Source organism: Myotis daubentonii, chromosome 9, assembly GCF_963259705.1.
Source record: "Myotis daubentonii chromosome 9, mMyoDau2.1, whole genome shotgun sequence".
NCBI lineage: Eukaryota > Metazoa > Chordata > Mammalia > Chiroptera > Vespertilionidae > Myotis > Myotis daubentonii.
The window spans coordinates 83444333-83462893 of NC_081848.1; the positions used below are offsets into that span (position 1 = coordinate 83444333).

Here is an 18561-nt window from a genome sequence, read left to right on the forward strand (position 1 = left end):
AGCCAAACCAGTCATGGCTCTTAGAGACATCTTGATGGCAGTGAGATGTTTGTTGATCTTGTTGTCCAGGCCAAGCAGGCGCCACCCGTGCCTATAGCCAAGCCGGCTGTGGGGTGTCACAGCGGGGTCTCTTTGTACAGTGGGAAGAGATCTAGACTTGTTGTGAGGCCTGAATTAGGTACAGCCTGTAACTCCACAGAGTAGGTGCTATCTACACATCAGCAGCCAGCAATCCTATTTAAGAAAAGAGTAATATGCAAATTAACCATCAGTCCAGGACAAAGATGGCGGTGCCCATAGTGGCTGGTGTTGGACGCTGGTGGCATTGCCCTGGCAATTCGAGCCAATCATCCGACTCAGCTGCATGGAGGGAGGGGTGGGGAGGGACCTGGGGCCGGAGTCTGCAGCAAGAAACACAGGGCTCGCAGAGTCCGCCTCCACAGATGCCCAGTGTCCGTGCCCCTGCCTGGCGGAGGGAGGGGAGGAGAAAGGCCTCGGGCCAGATTCGCGCCCCAGATGCACAGAGGGAGGGGAGGGCAGGGACCTTGGGCCAGAGTCCAAGGCTTGGGAAGCTGGCATCGTTGCAGGCCAGGCTGAGGGACTACCCCCCACCCCCCATGCACAAATTTCGTGCATCAGGCCTCTAGTTAATTTATAAACCTGAGAAGGCTGTTTTATTAAATCCTGGTGGCCTACAAGGACCACTACAGACCGTGGAACTTTCTGCTGCACTCCATCCTCTAAGACATCCAGAGATAATCATGTTCAGATACGAGGGAAAAGGTCAAAGTTGAAAATTAAGCACTATATTTTGATCCATTCTTACCTGATATTTTTCTGACTCCTTGAAAGAGTTTCATTGAGATCTAGTTTATGCAGATCTTCTCTTTGAACATAGTCTACATAACGTTGGTCTATTAACCTTCTCAATAGCCAGCTGCTGCCTGTGTTACTTACTTCCAGGTTCAGTAAAACATGAGTGGCCAGTAATGGTACATCACTTACTCCCTGCGGAGCACTGGTGACCACTTCTCTTTGTCTTCACAACAGCAGCCCAGTGAGTAGAGTGATGATGAAAACAGTGTCCAAACGGGGGCACTTCTGACGGGAGAAGAGGTCACTGAATGGGGGGATGCCAGGGCAGCAGCACAGACCAGGGTCCTCCTGAGCAACTGAGGTGAGTGGTCTCCCTCCCATGAGGTAGGGCTACCATTTCCCCCAGCTGCACACAGTGGGACAACAGAGGTCAAGTCCCTTGACCAAGGGCACGCAGGTAGTGGGGGAAGGGTGGCAGAGCCAGGTAAGGATGCAGGTGTGCTGATATCAGAGACAGGTCTCCTTCGTGTGACTCTTATGGCCCCTCACGTTATGACTCAGATGGAGTCCTGTGCCCTGGAATTGCCCAACTGCCCTGTGTGGGCTCCAGGTAGATGTCTGAGCAGGCCCCACAGTTTTCTCCTCGTGGCCTAGGCTCCAGGTGAAGTCTCCTCCACCGTCCTTGCCTGAGTCCCTTCAGCTGGAAACTCTTTATTTATTCCCAATGCCACAGCACAGACAGCCCATTTCTTGTTTTGGACAGTGGCCTTGAATCTCTAGGGATCCCCTTCCCAAGACCCCGTGGCTTCTGGGTGCACCTTTCTCCAGGTGACCAGGACCTGACGCCATGGCCCTTTCCTCCACGTTGAGCCCCTGGAGGTCATGCCCTGCGCTTTTCTGGTTTTTGAGTGACAACAGTGATACAGTAGGTGTCTAATTAGGTGTGTAACTTCCTTAAGGAACAGGATTTACAATTCTAGAAAGAATTCTCTGACTACATAACATGTTTACTTATTGGGTCCATTTAGAAGGAGACGTGCATTTTTTAACTAGAAACTCTAATAAAGGCAAGGCTCCAACCCTACACTAAACCCAGGCATCAGCCTGACATCCTGGTGCTAACACCGAGTTCTTTGTGTTTCCGGAGAGAACTGTGGCATCACCATAGGTAAGACCAGGTCAGGAGAGCAAGAAGTTGGAGCTCTGACATCCAGGCCCTGGGCCACCTCTGTCCTCCTGTTCCCAATCAGTAAACATTAGCTTGATCCCATGGAACCCGGATCCATCTAATGCCTGGCGACAGGGACCCGGATCTGGAAGCTGATTCAGGATCAGGTGTTGCCTCCAGCCAGTTCTCCTTCATGAATACCCTGAGCTTTACATAAGGTGATGTTTCCACAAATCGTGTGGTTAAATATCTAATCCCCACACACTTGTGACAGCCCACAGGGCCCATTTGATTGCTACACCATTATCTTCTCATTCTGTTACTAATTCTCGCTGCAGCTCATGTGGAATTTCCTGTAAACCATGGGCCTCCAGTGTGGGAACCCCTGGCCCTTAGGGGCATGGCAAGGGGATTCTGAGAGGTCTAAGGATACTTCTTTCCAATGCCTCTTTCCTGGGGATGATCTTCCTCCTCCTTGCGCCCACCCCTGAGGACATTTGTCCCGGTCCAGAGATGTCTTTGTGTCCCCACAGGTGGGTGGTGTGTCACTGACATCTAATAGGTGAGACCGGGTTGTTGCTAAACGGTTCGCAGTGCTCAGGGCATCCACCCAGAAGAGAACTCTTCTACATCCAGTGGCACCAGAGTCCTGGCTGAGACACCCAGCGATGGAGAAATCTCTGGAACCCTTCTCGCTGCTGGAGTGTGAGGTGACCTCACATTCAGTGGACAGTGAGTGGAGCCTCAGTGCAGACCTAGGCCGACAGGTTGGGGCCCGTGTGTTCTCCAGCTCGGAGCTCAGCTTCAAGGTGGTGACTTCGCCTGGCTTGTCCTCACTCCTGGAGGACCTCACGTTCTCCTGTCTGTCATCCTCATGGACTTTGTCCTTCAAGGTCCAACTCAGTCCTCACCTCCTCACAGAGCTTCTCTTCCTGGAGAATGCAAGCTCATAAGGCCTGGTCTCCCTTGAATGTCTATAGGCCTTTAATTTCTATGCTACAATGTCATGCTAGTGATACACCTCATATCTCCCTTCTCTGCCCTATCTTAGGACTTGTCATTTAACATGCTAAGGCAGTGGTTCTCAACCTTCCTAATGCCGCGACCCTTTCATACAGTTCCTCATGTTGTGGTGACCCCCAACCATAAAATTATTTTTGTTGCTTCTTCATAACTGTCATGTTGCTACTGTTATGAATCATAATGTAAGTATCTGATATGCAGGATGTATTTTCATTGTTACAAATTGAACATAATTAAAGCATAATGATTAATCACAAAAACAATATGTAATTACATATGTGTTTTCCAACAGGCTCAGGAGACCACTGTGAAAGGGTAGTTCGACCCCCAAAGGGTCACGACCCACAGGTTGAGAACCGCTGTTCCAATGGATTCCTTAAGGAAATCAATAAATCCTTTCAATAAAAGACATCACGTTTCTCCTAAGTTTGGTTCAGTGTAGAAGCCAAGTTGCCTGAAATGAGTTGCAGCATTCACTGGCATTGCTGCATGCACCGTCTTTATGTCACCACTGTCCCCTCCAGGTTCAGCCCAAACTGGGGCTCCCCATTAAACAGTCACCTCTCCTCCCCCACCCAGCCCCGCCCCTGCAGCCTGTGGCCCCCTCCCCCTCGGTCAGCAGCTCAGGAGCAAAGGCCTGTGCAGACCTAGGTCTCAGTGGCAGAGCCTGGGAATGAGGATGCGCCGTCAGCTGCCAGGCTGGCAGGGCTGGGGAGCCTGAGGACAGGCCTGAGGGCCCAAGGGCAGGGCTGGGGGGAGGGGGGGGGCAGGGTCCAGGGACTCCTGCTGTGCTGGAAGCTGCTCACCCTCAGGCACAGCCTTGCGAACCCTACCTCAGCGGGCCCTGCCTTGTAGGCTATGGGGGCTGCTCTGCAGGCGGGGGAGCTGGTGCCCCGGAGACCACCTGGGCTCTCCCTGCAGAGATCCCACACCTTAGCCCTGGGAAGGGCAGGGGCATCCCTGCTATTGAGTCTTCCCTGCTGGTGCTGAAAGGACCTGAGCCAGGCTGCAGGGGCCGTAGGAGCACTTGCTTCGTCCCCATGTCCGGTGGCGGTGACGGCCCTCACCTTCCTGGAGACCCGTCACCGGGAAATGGGAGGCAGGACTGTGACCTTCCTGGACCCCATTCGCCCAGGGGCTGCTGGCTGCTGGCAAACTCTGAGGCAGTTTACAACTCACAGCAATGGGTGATACCACTTGTCCTTCTTACTGTGAATGTAGTCACTGTTCTCGCAACCACACTGTGATGCGACTACCACATCACAGAAAGACACAGTGAGCACAGACGGCTCACTATGCCTGGGTGTGTGCCTGTGCCTGTGTGCATGTCTGCCTGTGTGCATGTCTGCCTGTGTGCATGTCTGTTTGTGTGAGTGTGTGTGTATGTGTGTGCACGCGCGCACACAAGGGCGCGCACACACACATGAGTCTTGTTACGCATGTCTTAGGGGGAGGTCTGTGTGTGTGTGTAAATATGTGTATCTCTGTGAGTGTCGCTGAATGTAATTGTGTGTCTGTGTACAAAGGTTTATTTTAGGGGTGAGAGTGAGAGAGGGCTGCCAGAGAGGAGATGTGGAAAGGGCTTGACCAAGGAGATGGTCACCTGTCCTGTGCAGCGAGCAGTGTGGAGGCAGAGGGACCCCGACATGTCCACGTGCAGGGATGTGACCCAACATACTGCCTGCATGAGTGGCATATAGATCTGAGCACAGATCCAGGCTGAGCAGGGAGATGATCAGAGGGTGAAGGGATGGGTCGTGCTGTTGCAGAAGACCGGAGAAAAAACAAGCCACGCTTAGAGAAAGGGAGTTCTATTTTATTATTCAGTTCTGTGCAGGCCCAGAGAAAAATGTGTCTTTCAAATTCTGGGCCTGCAAACATGGAGGAAACTCTCTTTATTTATACTTTTTCCAGTCCTTTGTCTCCCAAATTTGGAATGAGACTTCCGGGCCTTCTGAGAAAGAAGGCCTGCATGCTGGGAAGGGGCCATGACACCACATCTCAAGGCCTGGCCAGGTGTCACCACTGACAACTCTGTCTGGGGTATAGTTTATGGCCTCTCAGGAATGGGAGTAGTCTTATTTTCCTTATTATTTAAGCAAGGAAGCATTTACAGAAGCCAAAATAGCAGGGTTAAAATTTCAAAGGGCAGTTTTTATATAAGAGGGATGGGTCATTCCCTACTGGTTTTATGTACATGAGTCAAATCATTGACTCTTTTGGGTCATTGTTGGGAGGGAGTTGTATTGACCCCTGAGGACTACAAGCTTAACAGAATTAATTCTTTGCCGAATAAAGTCAGTGGGCCTGTTTCTAAGATAAGGGCCTGTAATGAGGGCAGGAGTAATCATCAGAGGGTCCGAAGAGTCCTGGGCTCTCTATTTTGCCTGAGCTGCCTTAAGCCGGGCGTGATGAAGCCACATCAGGATCCTGTCGACCTTGATGGTCGTGGGGGTGGTCTTTTCCAGGTAGGAGTCAGTCCTTGGGTGGCAAACGTCTTTTCCCAAATAGAGTCAGCAGGTTGGAAGGGATGAACTGGATCAGAAGTTGGTATAGGCAGAGCATCTCGAACATGCTTCCGGACTGCTTTCTGGGTGGACTGTAAAGCCTGTAAGAAATTGAGTAAAGATTGGTTATGGATTTCAGCTTTTCTAGATTGGGTTTCCATGTAAGCTGGTGAGGTGAGTAGGTCAGGTTCTGGAAGAGTCACTAGAATCTCTAGAGGCCCCATTGGTTTTAGAGCAGCCTCCTGAGCGGCTTAATCTACAGCCTAGTTCCCTCTTGCTTCTGGGGAGTCCCCTTGTCTCACACACATAGAGGTGGAAAGACTTAGTTACATCTGGCAGTGCCAGTTAGCCCATCGTCCTTGCTCTGCTCATGTCTGTCTAACTGCCTCCTATATTACCTCAAGGATCCTGGCTCTGAATTCTTCCAGGGATAATGGATGTTGGTTTTCTTCTGTAATTACTTCCTGCTGAGGTGGGTCAGAGGTTGCTCTCAGAGCCAAGAGATCCTTGCTGTCTGTCAGAGGGACTATGAGGCCTGGGCCCAGAAGGAGGTGGGCTTGTGACCTGGCAGAGACAAACTGCAACAAATGGTCTGGTGGAAGGGAAAGAAAACATTTCAGTTTTAATAACCTTTATTGAAATAGAGTTTTTCCTCCTTAAAAGTATCCCTCTGATTATTAAAAGACTAATTTATTTACTGTATTTAATTTGGCCTGATTGTTTGCATAAACACAACAAGAATGGTAACTGACTACCTTTGCCGGAATTTCATGATTGAATCTTAATGTGCCCCGTAGGGCCAGGAAGCCAAGCCATCCAGCTTCCATCAGGCCTGCCTGCAGTATCTGCTGAGTTAGGTGAATTCCTCACCTGCAATGGCTCTACCCGGGCCCATTGTCCTTGCGTTAAGGCCCTTCTCAGCAGCCCTACTACTCGTCATGGCCCAGAGTGTGTGGGGGTTCTGCAGGGACGCAGAGGCACCTTTATTGCTCCCCTTCTACTCTGACCAACCGCCGGTGATGGTAGGGCATGGGCCTGATACTCCAGCACCAGCTATTTTCAGGGCTACCAAGCAGGATACCAGGCTTTCTCCATGGCACTCTTATTGGCTTCAAGTCTTCAGAGTTCAGACAGGGCTCTTTAATACATGGTACTCCAGGCAAAGTTTTCGGTCAATAAAACCACTATTGGAAACCGGCCTTATTGAATTTATGCAAAGAAATGTATTGCCATGATTTATTAAGCATTGCCAAATTTCGGAGGAATGGTATAAGGAGAAAAATATACTGACCTGCTTTAAGATCTTCTGACTTTCTTTGCCAGTTCTTTTTATGGACTCTCTAGAGTTATAACAAAACAGCAACTGTTGGATTTCTTTTATCAGTCCCCCTGAAGGACTTTGGCATAACTATTTACCCTCTGTTTAGGGAGGCAGAATGTCAATTATTGACTCTTCCTGGCTTACTGGCCTGTAATTTTGATTAATTTCCTCTTAACATTTCTTTTCTCCTTCTTTACATACCCAACCTTTATAAATTTTACACGTCTAAATTAGCCTTTAAACCTTGTTTCTATGTCCTTTAAAAATGCATAACCATGCCTCAGACCTTCTACTCAGTAATTCCATATTCTTAGAAACATCAATCCTTTAATGATTACTAAAAAGTAAACAGCCAGTATTTCTTAGATTATTAAGAGCAGGTAAATTAAAATTTGTCTAGTAAAAACTGCTATATTTTTCCTATGTAAGTTCAGGTATATTGCATTGGTCTGATTTAGCATTGGAAGGGTTAAAGAGAACAAAATGTAGCAGAGAAAAACTTGTGCTTAGTAGCAGCTTGCAGCCTTGAGTCCAGCATAGTTCAGACAAGTAAAAATCAACAAAAACCTATCTCTCCCTGCTCTCCCTGCCGACAACCCCCCCTTTTCTGCATTAATTATTTACTCTGAGCTGCTCTCCCTCCTAGATTTTGCCTTCTTTACTCTAAGCCCCAGAGGCTCAAATCCTTGTCCTCCTTTACCACTTGTGATCTCTCTGACCATCCCCCTATCCCCCAGCCTCGGGCTCCTCCATCTCAGCAGGCTGAGAGCCTATCACCCTATCTAGCGAATCCCACCACCACCCCATCTCACACCGGCTCCCCAGCAGTTTTCAGCTCTCTTCCTCCCCAATCAGAGCAGATGCTGTCCCCAACAGAGATCCACTGTGCACCTATCAGGAAGGGCAGGCAGGTCACAGGTCTTGGGACCACATGATAAAAATCCGGCAGTGCCTCTCCCTCACCCTACACAGGCCATGAGAAAATGTACTAATCTTAACCCAATAAGCCTTTGTTTAAACTTCTCTGGGTTGCAACCTTCACAAATTTTATACCTTTAATTAACCTTAGACTTCTGAAATCTTAACCTAACACAGCCAAATTACACATCAGGGAAAATCAATTAAAGTTCTCTACCGTCTTCCCCCTAAAGTGGGGTTTGCCCTATCTTTAAACAAATTGAACAACAGAAAGAGAAAACAAATACTCTCATGTGTACAGCCAGACGGCACAAAGTAGCGTTCTCTTCACACAGACTCTCACACTTACATTCATACACCAGATACTCTGAGTTTGTACTTCTATCAGATGTTTCTCGGAGTTTAAACAGTCCACCTGATTTCTGATTAATTTGCCTGAGGAAGTCGCATGACCTCCAGGGAGGTGATCAAGCCCCCCTTCCACTCACTGGGAGTGGGCTTGACTGATAGGGCCCTACCTTACAGTTTCTGTTGACAGGTCCAGAAGTGTCCGTCCACGCTCTCCAGATGCCGGCCGGGTCCTGGGCTGAGGTCCGGGAGTGCCCAGAGTACCCAGTTCAATTCTGCTCAATCAGCAGAGTGGCGCCTCCCGGAGGTCTTTCTGGCTCCCCTGGACCCCAAACCCGGTCCACTCACTGGAGGCCAAAAGGCCAGCATGTTTGGCCTTCTTCTCGGTCAGGGAACCCTTAATGTTCCAGAAGACCTGAGAAAAAACAGCCACGCTTAGAGAAAGGGAGTTATGTTTTATTATTCAATTCTGTGCAGGCCCGAAAAAACAAAAAATGTCTTTCAAATTCTAGGCCTCCCAACATGGAGAAACTCTCTTTACTTATATTTTTTCTAGTCCTTTTTCTCCCAAATTTGGAATGAGACTTGCGGGCCTTCTGAGAAAGAAGGCCTGCGTGCTGGCAAGGGGCCATGACACCATATCTCAAGGCCTGGCCTGGTGTCAGCTCTGAAAACTCTGTCTGGGCCATAGTTAATGGCCTGTCTGGATGGGAGTCGTCTTACTTTCCTTATTATTTAAGCAAGCAAGCATTTACAGAAACCAAAATACCAGGGTTAAAATTTCAAACAGCAGTTTCTATATAAGATGGGTGCTTTGGTTCGAGGACTTGTGAGCAGCACCAGCGGGGACCTTGGCCCTCCTGGCGGGACCCCAGCCTGTGTCTCTCAGGCTGTGGCAAGAGCTCTAGAATCCTGCGTCCACCGAGCACAGGCTGTAGACTGAGCACACCTGTGCTTCAGAAAAGAGGCAACTGAGTGTGCGTGTTTCCCGATGAGACACATACACACTCACTGTGGCAGGGAGGGGCATTGCTGATAACATGGCACCATCGGCTATGCTCTCAGTCATGTGGGCATCATGTGCCCTTCGTCATGGGAGACGCTGAGGACTAATGAGACGTCCTCTTCCTGGAAACATGGGGGACCATGGCCTAGGCTCTCAGGTGCAGAAGACGGGCCGGTCCCCCTCCTGTGGGGGTCACTGTGGGGTGGATGCACAGGCGCATTGCAGGGAGGGCAGCTCCGACCCCAGGGGACCGGGTAGGAGCCTTGGGCACAAGCCGGAAGGGACAAGGGGGGACGATGACGATGGCTGTGCAGATGGAAAGGACAGGCTGTGTGAGGGAGGGGGCCGTGCAGGGAAACGGGGTGGCCCCCAGGTGTCAGGAGTCAGATGGGCGGCAGTGGGGCCATGAGCCCCAAACGTTCCATGCCCTAAGCCCTGGATTTCCCTTTCTTCTCTGTGGGGACTTGGCAGCTGCCATAAAGGTCCGGATTCTGAGTGTGGGCGACACCCTGGGTGCCCTGGGCCTGCTCTCTGCCGCCCACATGTGGGGGAGGAGGAGCAGAGGTTCCCCAGGAAGGAGGCGCAGTGGCAGCTCAGGGCCCTGCTGCCCATGCAGCCAGACAGGGACTGCGTCCACCTCCCCGCGGGGAGCCGCCAGGAAGAGCTTCCCCCTGGACTGGCACAGCCAGCAGGGCCTCCGCACCCTGGGGTCTGTGCAGAGGGTGACGGACCGCAGCCTCCTGTCCTGGCCCCTGGGACAGACTGCCCTGACCCAGTGCACAGCGGGCCTGGCAGCAGCCGCTGGAAAGGAGTCTGAGCTCTCAGTTGTGCGGACGGCTGAGCGGGCCCCTCTGGGATGGAGGTGCGGCAGCCTGCGTGGCTCATGCAGGGCCTGGGCCTGGGAGGCCTGTGCAGAGACGCGGGCCGGGCCCTGAGCCAACGTTCCTCTGTGATCCGAGCCCTCAGGCGCCAGGTCACTGCCCATAGGGTCAGCGTGACGCTCTGTTGTCACCACCCAAGGCCCCTCATGATGCCCCCCCCCCCCCCCCCCACGGCCAGAGACTGGGATAAAACAAGACAAACAAGACGTGCAGGGCAAGTGATTTATTGAAGCAAGACGTTGAAACCTCTACATTTTCCAGGGAAGGTCAGGGCATCAGTGAAAGCAGGGGCCCTCGTAGGTGGGGTATGTGGAATCTATTGGTTGCACTTTTTCACGATAGCCTCCTGAAACAGACACAGAGAGAGAGAAAGGGCCGTCAGTCCCGCTGCCTCTGGAGATGCCACGGGCACAGCGTGTGCTCACAACCAAGACTCGAAGCATTGCAACCAGCACAGGCCAGCGGGGCGGCGGGCGGACAGGGTGCAGGTGGGGATTCAATGGTCCCGGTGCAGGCCCAGCAGCTGACACATCAGGGAAGAGCCATGGCCACGGCTGGATGCAAACTCCGAGGGACCCAGGAAGGGCCTCGGGTTTCTGATGGAGCAGGAGGGGGACGGGGGATGAGAGCCCGGGATTTGCTTTCTCTAAGTCCCAGGTCCCAGGACGGGACTGTTCACTCCAGAGTGGAAGCTGGGGGGGCGGGGGGATTGGGGAGGGGAGGGGGGCCAGGCGGGAGGGGCCATGGGAGGAGCTGCCTGCGGAGATCTGCAGCCCCGGCGGGGACATGCAACCTGCTGGTGCACTGACATGTCCACACTGAGGCCCTGCGCGTGGGGACACGTGCTGAAAGCCCTACCTGGTCCAGGGGTGGAGGAGCTGAGACACAACCCCTCCCCCTCAATTTCTGATTTCCTCAGAGAGACAGGGAGGCTGTCAGCTCCACCTGTGGCTGCAGAGGACAGACTGGGAGGGGCCCTGCCCTCTGTCCTGATGGCTGAGGAGGGAGAGGGGTGGGCGAGGGGACAGGGACTGGACCTGGCTGTGCAAAAGCTGCCAGAGACCCGCCTGCCTCCCTCCTCAAGGGGTGGGGCCAGCTCCCTCCCTCCCCTGCCTCCTCCTGCACCCCCACCCCATGGCATTCCCCAGGGACAGGGCCTCCTGCCCCCAGTGAGGGACCTCGCCCTCCAGAAGGCTCCCAGGCAGGGAGGCAGCAGTGTCTGGCCCTTCACCATCACCGCCTGGGCCCTGGCTGTGCCCCCTCAGGACATGTGGGGAACCCGGAGCCAGGGAGGGGCCTGCAGAGGCTGTGCAGTCTGAGGCTGGCCCAGCGGGTGTCGGGTCACCATCTACCCTTGGCCACGGACCCCTCTCTCAGAGGTGAGCAGAGGGACCGGTGCCCCCACCTGTGCCCCCCAGAGCTGCACCCTCCTCCCGCCTGGCCATGCAGCTGAGCAGCAGCCTCTATGCAGAAGGAGAATGGAGTTACCACAACGTCGTAAATTTTGTGTCTGTCGCTAAAGGACATCCGGTCTACGCAATACTTCACAGCCATCGTGGAATGGTAGGCGGGTTCAGGTGCCGGAAACGTCTTGAGGACGGAATAAAAGAGCGGTTTAATGTCCAACAGGAAGGATCTCGCTTCGTTGTGAAGGGCTGGACAGGTTTTGGCATTTGCTGGAGGAGAAGAAAAAGAAACACATTGGATGTAGGAAAGTCACTTTTCCCCACGGCTCCCTGACCTCAGATCTAGACAGGAACCCCAGGGACTTATGGTCTCCTCCCATACTTGTGCCCAGGACAATGCATCTCCCCCAAGTCCTCACTGGCGCCGGGTCACAGAGCACGCAGCGGAGCCCGGATGGAGCACAGTGACCACCCTGGTCAGTCTTCCCTTTACCAAGTACACCCAGGCCTTCCCAAGGGTCCCCTGCTTTGCCCCAGTCACTGTCCCTGGATTTCAAGGACTCAGCTTTGCCCTCAATAGAGCCTCACCTGCCTTTGCCTGGCTTCTGGGGGAGGGAGCCGTTAGCCCTCAGTCTTCCCAGGGAAGGGTAGGGTCAGGCCCTGGCAGAGGGCCGAGGGGGACAGTAAATGCGGAGAGGAGGGAGGAACGCTCCTCAGGGATGGAGGATGCCCTTGGAGGCTCAGTCTAACACTGGGATCATGTCATGGGAGGGAGAGGGCTCAGGCTTCACCACGGAAGTCTGTGAGTGTCACACCTGACGCTGAGGCCAGACCACCACTGGCTCTTTGGTTCCGCCCTGAGGACAGAACCCCCTGGAGGGGGCGCAGGCACTGGGCTGACTTTCCACCCAGTGGGTTGTGCTGAGACCTGCAGGAACCACTTCCGGGTCTGGATTCTCCATCCCCACCCTCAGTCTTCTGCCAGCTCCTGCAGCTGGGACTGTGCCCACCAGGCCCCTCCCACCTGGGAGACAGCTGCTCTGCAGGGAGGTGGAGGGTCAGGTCAGAGGTCATGTGAGGAGAGAGGACGGGGTTCAGAAAGTCAGATGGATGAGACTCCAAAGGACTTGGCTCAGCCCCGAGGGTGTGAGGACCCGCCCAGCATTGCTGGCCACTGGCCACCTTCACTGGGAAAAGGGCAGTGGCAACCCCAGCACTCCCACTGGCTCTGCATGTCCTGGCTGGGCCCCTGGAGGAGGGGCGGGCCTGTCGCGTGCCTGAGCGCCTCTGGGTCTCAGAGCCACGTGGACACTGGCCACTCTGAGCCTCAGGCGGCACTGCTCCTCTTGAATGGAGCCCTCTCCTGCTGGAACATTCTCTGAGTCTGAACCTAGGAGTCCAAGAATCTTGGGCTCACCTGGCACCTAAGAGACCCTGGAGGAGACGGCGTTGAGACCGGGGCGGCCTCGGACCACCTCCTCTCTGCCATCGCCCCAGCTTCTCTCCTGGGCCCTGGGATGCAGGGAGGAGAGGCCTGGGAAGATGCAGCCTGTGTTCCAGGCCACAGCGCTGCAGGGGCAGGACCCTGGCTCACGAGAAGGTGACTCGGTCCTGCTGCTTCTGTGTCACAGACCAGGCGGCAGTGGGGCCTCCCACGGGACCGCCCACACTGGCCTGCGGGGGTTTCTGTGGGAGTTCCAGAGCCCCGGGATCAGACACCCCAAGTGCTGGGCTTTGGGGGCTGGTCCACAGGGCGCTGGAAAGGTTAGATTCTGACCGTCCCCCCTCCCCATGTAAGTCACCTGGACCGGAGAAGGGCCCTTCCCGCTGATGGTGTCTGAGTGGACGTGACACTCACCGTCAGAGCAGCAAAGGGCCAGAGTGACCAGCAGCAGAGACAGCGCCAGCTTCATGGTTCCTGGCTGAGCGATCAGCTGAGCAAACCGTGAGCGCTGAGGAGCTGGACTGAGCAGCCTGGGAGCCCAGGGCTATTTGTACCCGGGGAGCCGCACTGGTCCTGCCACAGGGGACGGGCAGGTCACAAGACCTGGCTTCCCGCCACCCTTCCTCACGGTCGGCTGATGCCATCCATCAGCGTCACAGCCCTGGGTCTTGGTCAGAGCGGGAGTTGTTGGCACCCGGCACGGCTCCCTCCGCACCGCCCGAGGTGGGAGGGTCACAAGTGTGCGCCCCGTCGGTGGGGGGAGCCCCTGGGATTCAGTGCGGGCAGCGTCCGCTTTGCCCATTTTCTCAGCCCAGGGCTGGGCACTAGAAGAGGGTCAGCACATGTCCCTGCAGGAGATGCGTGGCCCCGAGTGAATGAGCTCTCAGAGTGGCTGGGCCGCACCCTCAGGGTAAAATGGTGCCCGCTGTGCCAGGGCTGCTTAGTGCAGTGGAGGGAGTCAGTCCGTGGTGTCCGCCTCCTCGGAGAATACAGTGCCAAGAGGAGGCCCACCCTCCCACTGCCACCTTCCTGCTCGAGCGCCTGTGGAAAAGCCATGCCCACCACTTCAGATCCATCAACGCCCACGTGTCCTGGTGACGCTTTCACTTGTCGGTCCGAGGTGGCCCCTGCGGTCACCGGGCTCCACAGGAGAAGCGCCCACAGGGCTGGTCCCCACCTGGGCCGCCCGTGGGCCGCTGCTCCATGGGCACGGGGAGGCCGCCCGACTCGGAGACAGGCTGTGGGAAGCAGGTGATGGGCAGCAGGCCTGAGACCACGCAGCACAGACAGGATTCTGACAGGTGTTGGGCAGGGGGACCTGTCAGATGGAAGGGAGGTGCATGGCACTGACATTCTGGCTCAGCTGCTTGCATCCGGGTTTCTGAGTCAATCCCGTCCTCTCAGTGATGCCATCCTCATTCCTCCACCTGCTCAGTCCTTTCTCCTCTCTCTCTGTTTAGAGAAGCTCACTGCCTGACTCCACGTGCTGGCATGGGTGCGGGGCGGTAGTAACGCGTCCTCACCGAGGGAGGGGATGCAGAGGAGCACGGCCACTCGGCAGGACAGCTGGGCAGTTCCCTGTGACCGACACGCCCTCTCACCGCACCCGGCCCAGCACCTGAGACCCCGGGGTCCTGGCAGCACAGGGCCTGGTGCTGACCGCGGGAGGCTCTGTGTGTCCGGAAGGAAAGAAGAGGTGGGCCCTCTCTCTGCTTTCTCTTTGTGTTTTAATCCCACCAGGGCCATGAGAAGCACCCAGCGGGCGCCTTCTGTACGTGCTGCACGGGCATTCAGGCGGCAACTGGAATGGGACCTGACCAGGAATTGATCCGGCACCATTGGCGCACAGAGTGACGCTCAACCACTGAGAGGCCCTGGCCAGGCTCTTGATACCTTCTGACAAGTTTTCTGTGAACTAAAAGCTGCTGTGAAGTAAAGTCTAGCAAACACAGAGGCTCTCAACTTGTTGAAAACATTCTCTTCCAACCAGGGGGAAAGCGTATAAAAAGCCATCAATAAGTTGGTCATAATTCTTTATAATAAAGAGGTAATATGCAAATGGTTGTCATGCGCTCACACCCTCGCGCCTTTGTGCTGGGGCCGAGGGACTTGAGGCCAGGCCGGGGTATTGAGGCCACACTCCCCCCTCCTAGCGGGACTTCACGGGGGACCTGAGGTGGCTCCCTGCACCCGGCAGTGCTCCATGAGGTACCTGAACCTATGCCCCGCCCAGCAGGGCTTGATGGCGGCCCTGAGGCTGTGCCCCCTCCTCCGGCAGGGCTTGACAGAAGACCTGAGGCTGCACCCCGCAACCAGCGCCAGGCTGGGGGACCTGAGGCTGAGCCACCCACCCTGCAGGACTTGTGGAGGGTGGGGCCGGCCGGGTCTGGGTCTCACGAAATTTCCAGGCAGGCGCAGGTGGGCTCAGACTAGACTCTGGGTCCCACAGCCTGCCCCAGACTCTGACAGGAGGGACATTTTCATATACATTTTACTAATTTTTTCACCTCTGAAACTTCTATTATAGAGAACGAGCAAATAGCAATATTAAAATATTCCCTTTAATTAATTCCCTTTTAATGTGCATGAATTTCATGCACCAGAACACTAGTATGTAGACAATTAATCAAATATCGGGGAAATCTAAGAGACTCTAGTGAGAAACGCAGTGAGAATGGATGAAAGTTGATGCTGTAGCCGAATTCAGGATCAGCCCAGGCACAGCAATCCTTCCTGCAAACCTGTCACCGTGGACCTAACAGAAACAGTGGCCCCTTGGCGACAGGAACTGTAGCAGCAACAAAAACACACTGACGTCCACACACGTGCAGCAGGCAAACCCTAATGATGAAATCACCAACATTTCCTCAGCGACGGGACGAGGGATCTAAGAACACCACCCACACACCTTGCCCTGAGGGAACATTGGAGCATTTGAAGTCCACTCTTCGGGTATCATTCTGCAGGTTCATCCCCCCAGATCAGAGCCCTAAGCGGCAGCTTCACACATTGTTGAGAACCTGGAGGCCATTTGGGTCTCTCTTTCAAATGTGGGACGTTGCCCTCAGTGGGTTGAGAGCAAGAGCCCATCTTCAGTGCCAGAATCCTGGGTTCAAGCTCAGCTCTGGAGCTTCCCACTGGTGGAGTCCCCAGCAAGCGCTGACCCCTCTGCCTCAGTGTCCTCGTCTGGAAATAAGGGGACAGCACAGATGTGCGTTAGGACAAGTGGGTTCATCCAGGACAAATGGGGGGCACCGTCCCTGGCAGCCAGTGTCAGCTATTACAATTATGCAACAAAATGGAAAAATGTGAGTGACAGTCCAACAGAACAGACTGCCTCATCCCCAAAGGCAAATATCAGGCGATCTCACCGACTCTGCCAGGGGGAGTGTTGGTTTACCCTCTGGGCTGATGGGCGTCTGAATTTGGCTCTGGTTTTATTGGGATTTCTCTCCGGCACCACCAGCTGGTTACTTTTCAGTCACTTAATTGACCGGTTAATGGTCACATCTAAACCAGGCTTATTGTGACTTCATAATCCTTCACCTTGGATATTGGAGTCAGGGAACAGGAGGGGGCGGGTGGGGACAGGGATAATGTCCACGAGGCGCTCAGGTCTCTGCACTCCCATCCTCAGCAGGAGGCACTGGTCACGTGGGTCCCTTGGATCCCAGGGCCCCTCCAGCGCTCAGGTTCTAACTGGTCCCCAGGTGCCTGGTCATGGAGGTGCCTCAGACATCACTTCAGGGTCGTGATGTCCCTGAGGGCTTGTGCCGTCTACATAGCCTCTGGAGACACCGGTTCCCATCAGCCCATCCCTGTCACACTCATCCTGTTCCGTGTTACATGACGGAGGCACACACATCATGTCAGACCTGCAGGCATGCACTCCACAGGTACAGCTGTCGCGCCACGAGCAGCGTCAGTGATGTCTGTAGAACTCTATGACGGTGGCCTCCCTGGCCTTGCTTTGAATGGAATTAAAGAAGGACTCTTAGCCCTGGCTGACAACTCATTCAAAGTAATTTTAATATACTTTTATTGATCTCAGAGGGGACGGGAGAGGGAGCGAGAAATAGAAACATCCATGATAAGACAGAATCATTGATCGGCTGCCTCCTGCACATCCCCCACTGGGTATTGAGCCTGAAACCTGGGCCTGTGCCCTGACCGGGAATGAAACCGTGACCTCAGGGTTCATAAGTCAATGCTCAACCGCTGGCCAGACTAAAATAATGTTGAGTGATAGATCCCAAGGCATTTTAGATCCATACTCTTTATTTTTTTAATTAAATCTTTATTGTTCAGATTATTACATTGGTTCCTCTTTTTTTCCCCCCATAACTCCCCTCCTCCCAGTTCCCACCCCACCCTCCGCCCTCACTCCCCACCCACTGTCCTCATCCATAGGTGCACGATTTTTGTCCAGTCTCTTCCCGCATCCCCCACACTCCTTTCCCCCGCAAGAATAGTCAGTCCATTCCCTTTCTAGGTCCCTGATTGTATTATAATCACCAGTTCGTTCTGTTCACCAGATTATTTATTCACTTGATTTTTAGATTCACTTCTTGATAGATGTGTATTTGTTGTTCATAATTTGTATCTTTACCTTTTTCTTCTTCTTCCTCTTCTTAAAGGATACCTTTCAGCATTTCATATAATACTGGTTTGGTAGTGATGAACTCCTTTAGCTTTTTCTTATCTGTGAAGCTCTTTATCTGACCTTCAGTTCTGAATGATAGCTTTGCTGGGTAGAGTAATCTTGGTTGTAGGTTCTTGCTATTCATCACTTTGAATATTTCTTGCCACTCCCTTCTGGCCTGCATAGTTTCTGTTGAGAAATCAGCTGACAGTCGTATGGGTATTCCCTTGTAGGTAACTGAGTTTCTTTCTCTTGCTGCTTTTAAGATTCTCTATCTTTTGCTCTTGGCATTTTAATGATGATGTGTCTTGGTGTGGTCCTCTTTGGATTCCTTTTGTTTGGGGTGCTCTGCGCTTCCTGAACTTGTAAGTCTATTTCTTTCACCAGGTGGGGGAAGTTTTCTGTCATTATTTCTTCAAATAGGTTTTCAATATCTTGCTCTCTCTCTTCTTCTGGCACCCCTATAATTTGGATGTTGGTACGCTTAAAGCTGTCCCAGAGGCTCCTTACACTATCTTCGTATTTTTGGATTCTTTTTTCATTTTGCTTTTCCGGTTGGGTGTTTTTTGCTTCTTCGCATTTCAAATCTTTGACTTGATTCTTGCGGTGCTCTGGTCTGCTGTTGGGAGTCTGTATAATATTCTTTATTTCAGTCAGTGTATGCTTAATTTCTAGTTGGTCCTTTATCACAACATCAAGGGTCTCGCTAGATTTCTTGAGGATCTCACTACATTTATCAGCGGTTTCTAGAAAGTTCTGGAAAAACCATAAAAGTGTGGTTTTGAACTCTATATCCAGTAGTTTACTTTCCTCCATTTCTGTCATTTGTGTCCTGTTTCTTTGTCTCGGCATTTTTTATGCTTCCCTGTGTTGATAGAGTGGTTTTCTGTGCTAGATGTCCTCTTGTGCCCAGTGGCTCAGCCTCCCCAATTACCTGAGGTAGACACTCTTGGTGCACTCCCTTGTGGGCTTTGTGCACAGTCTTGTTGTAGTTAAGCCTTGAATGTTGTAGGTAACACTGGGAGGATTTGACCTCAGGCCAATTGGCTGTGAGAATCAGCTGTGTCGACGGTGGGAGAAC

At 53.3% G+C, this 18561-nt stretch overlaps 1 protein-coding gene across 1 annotated transcript; it reads right to left on the bottom strand.

The window, feature by feature from the left end:
• Positions 1-10196: 10196 nt before the first annotated feature.
• LOC132242344 (secretoglobin family 1D member 2-like) lies at positions 10197-13397 on the bottom strand. Its single transcript, XM_059711247.1, has 3 exons — positions 13253-13397; positions 11477-11664; positions 10197-10334 (listed from the first exon to the last, which is right to left on the bottom strand). The coding sequence occupies exons 1-3, from the start codon at positions 13305-13307 to the stop codon at positions 10305-10307; spliced, it is 273 nt and encodes a 90-aa protein (XP_059567230.1). The 5' UTR covers positions 13308-13397; the 3' UTR covers positions 10197-10304.
• Between the last annotated feature and the right edge of the window lie 5164 nt (positions 13398-18561).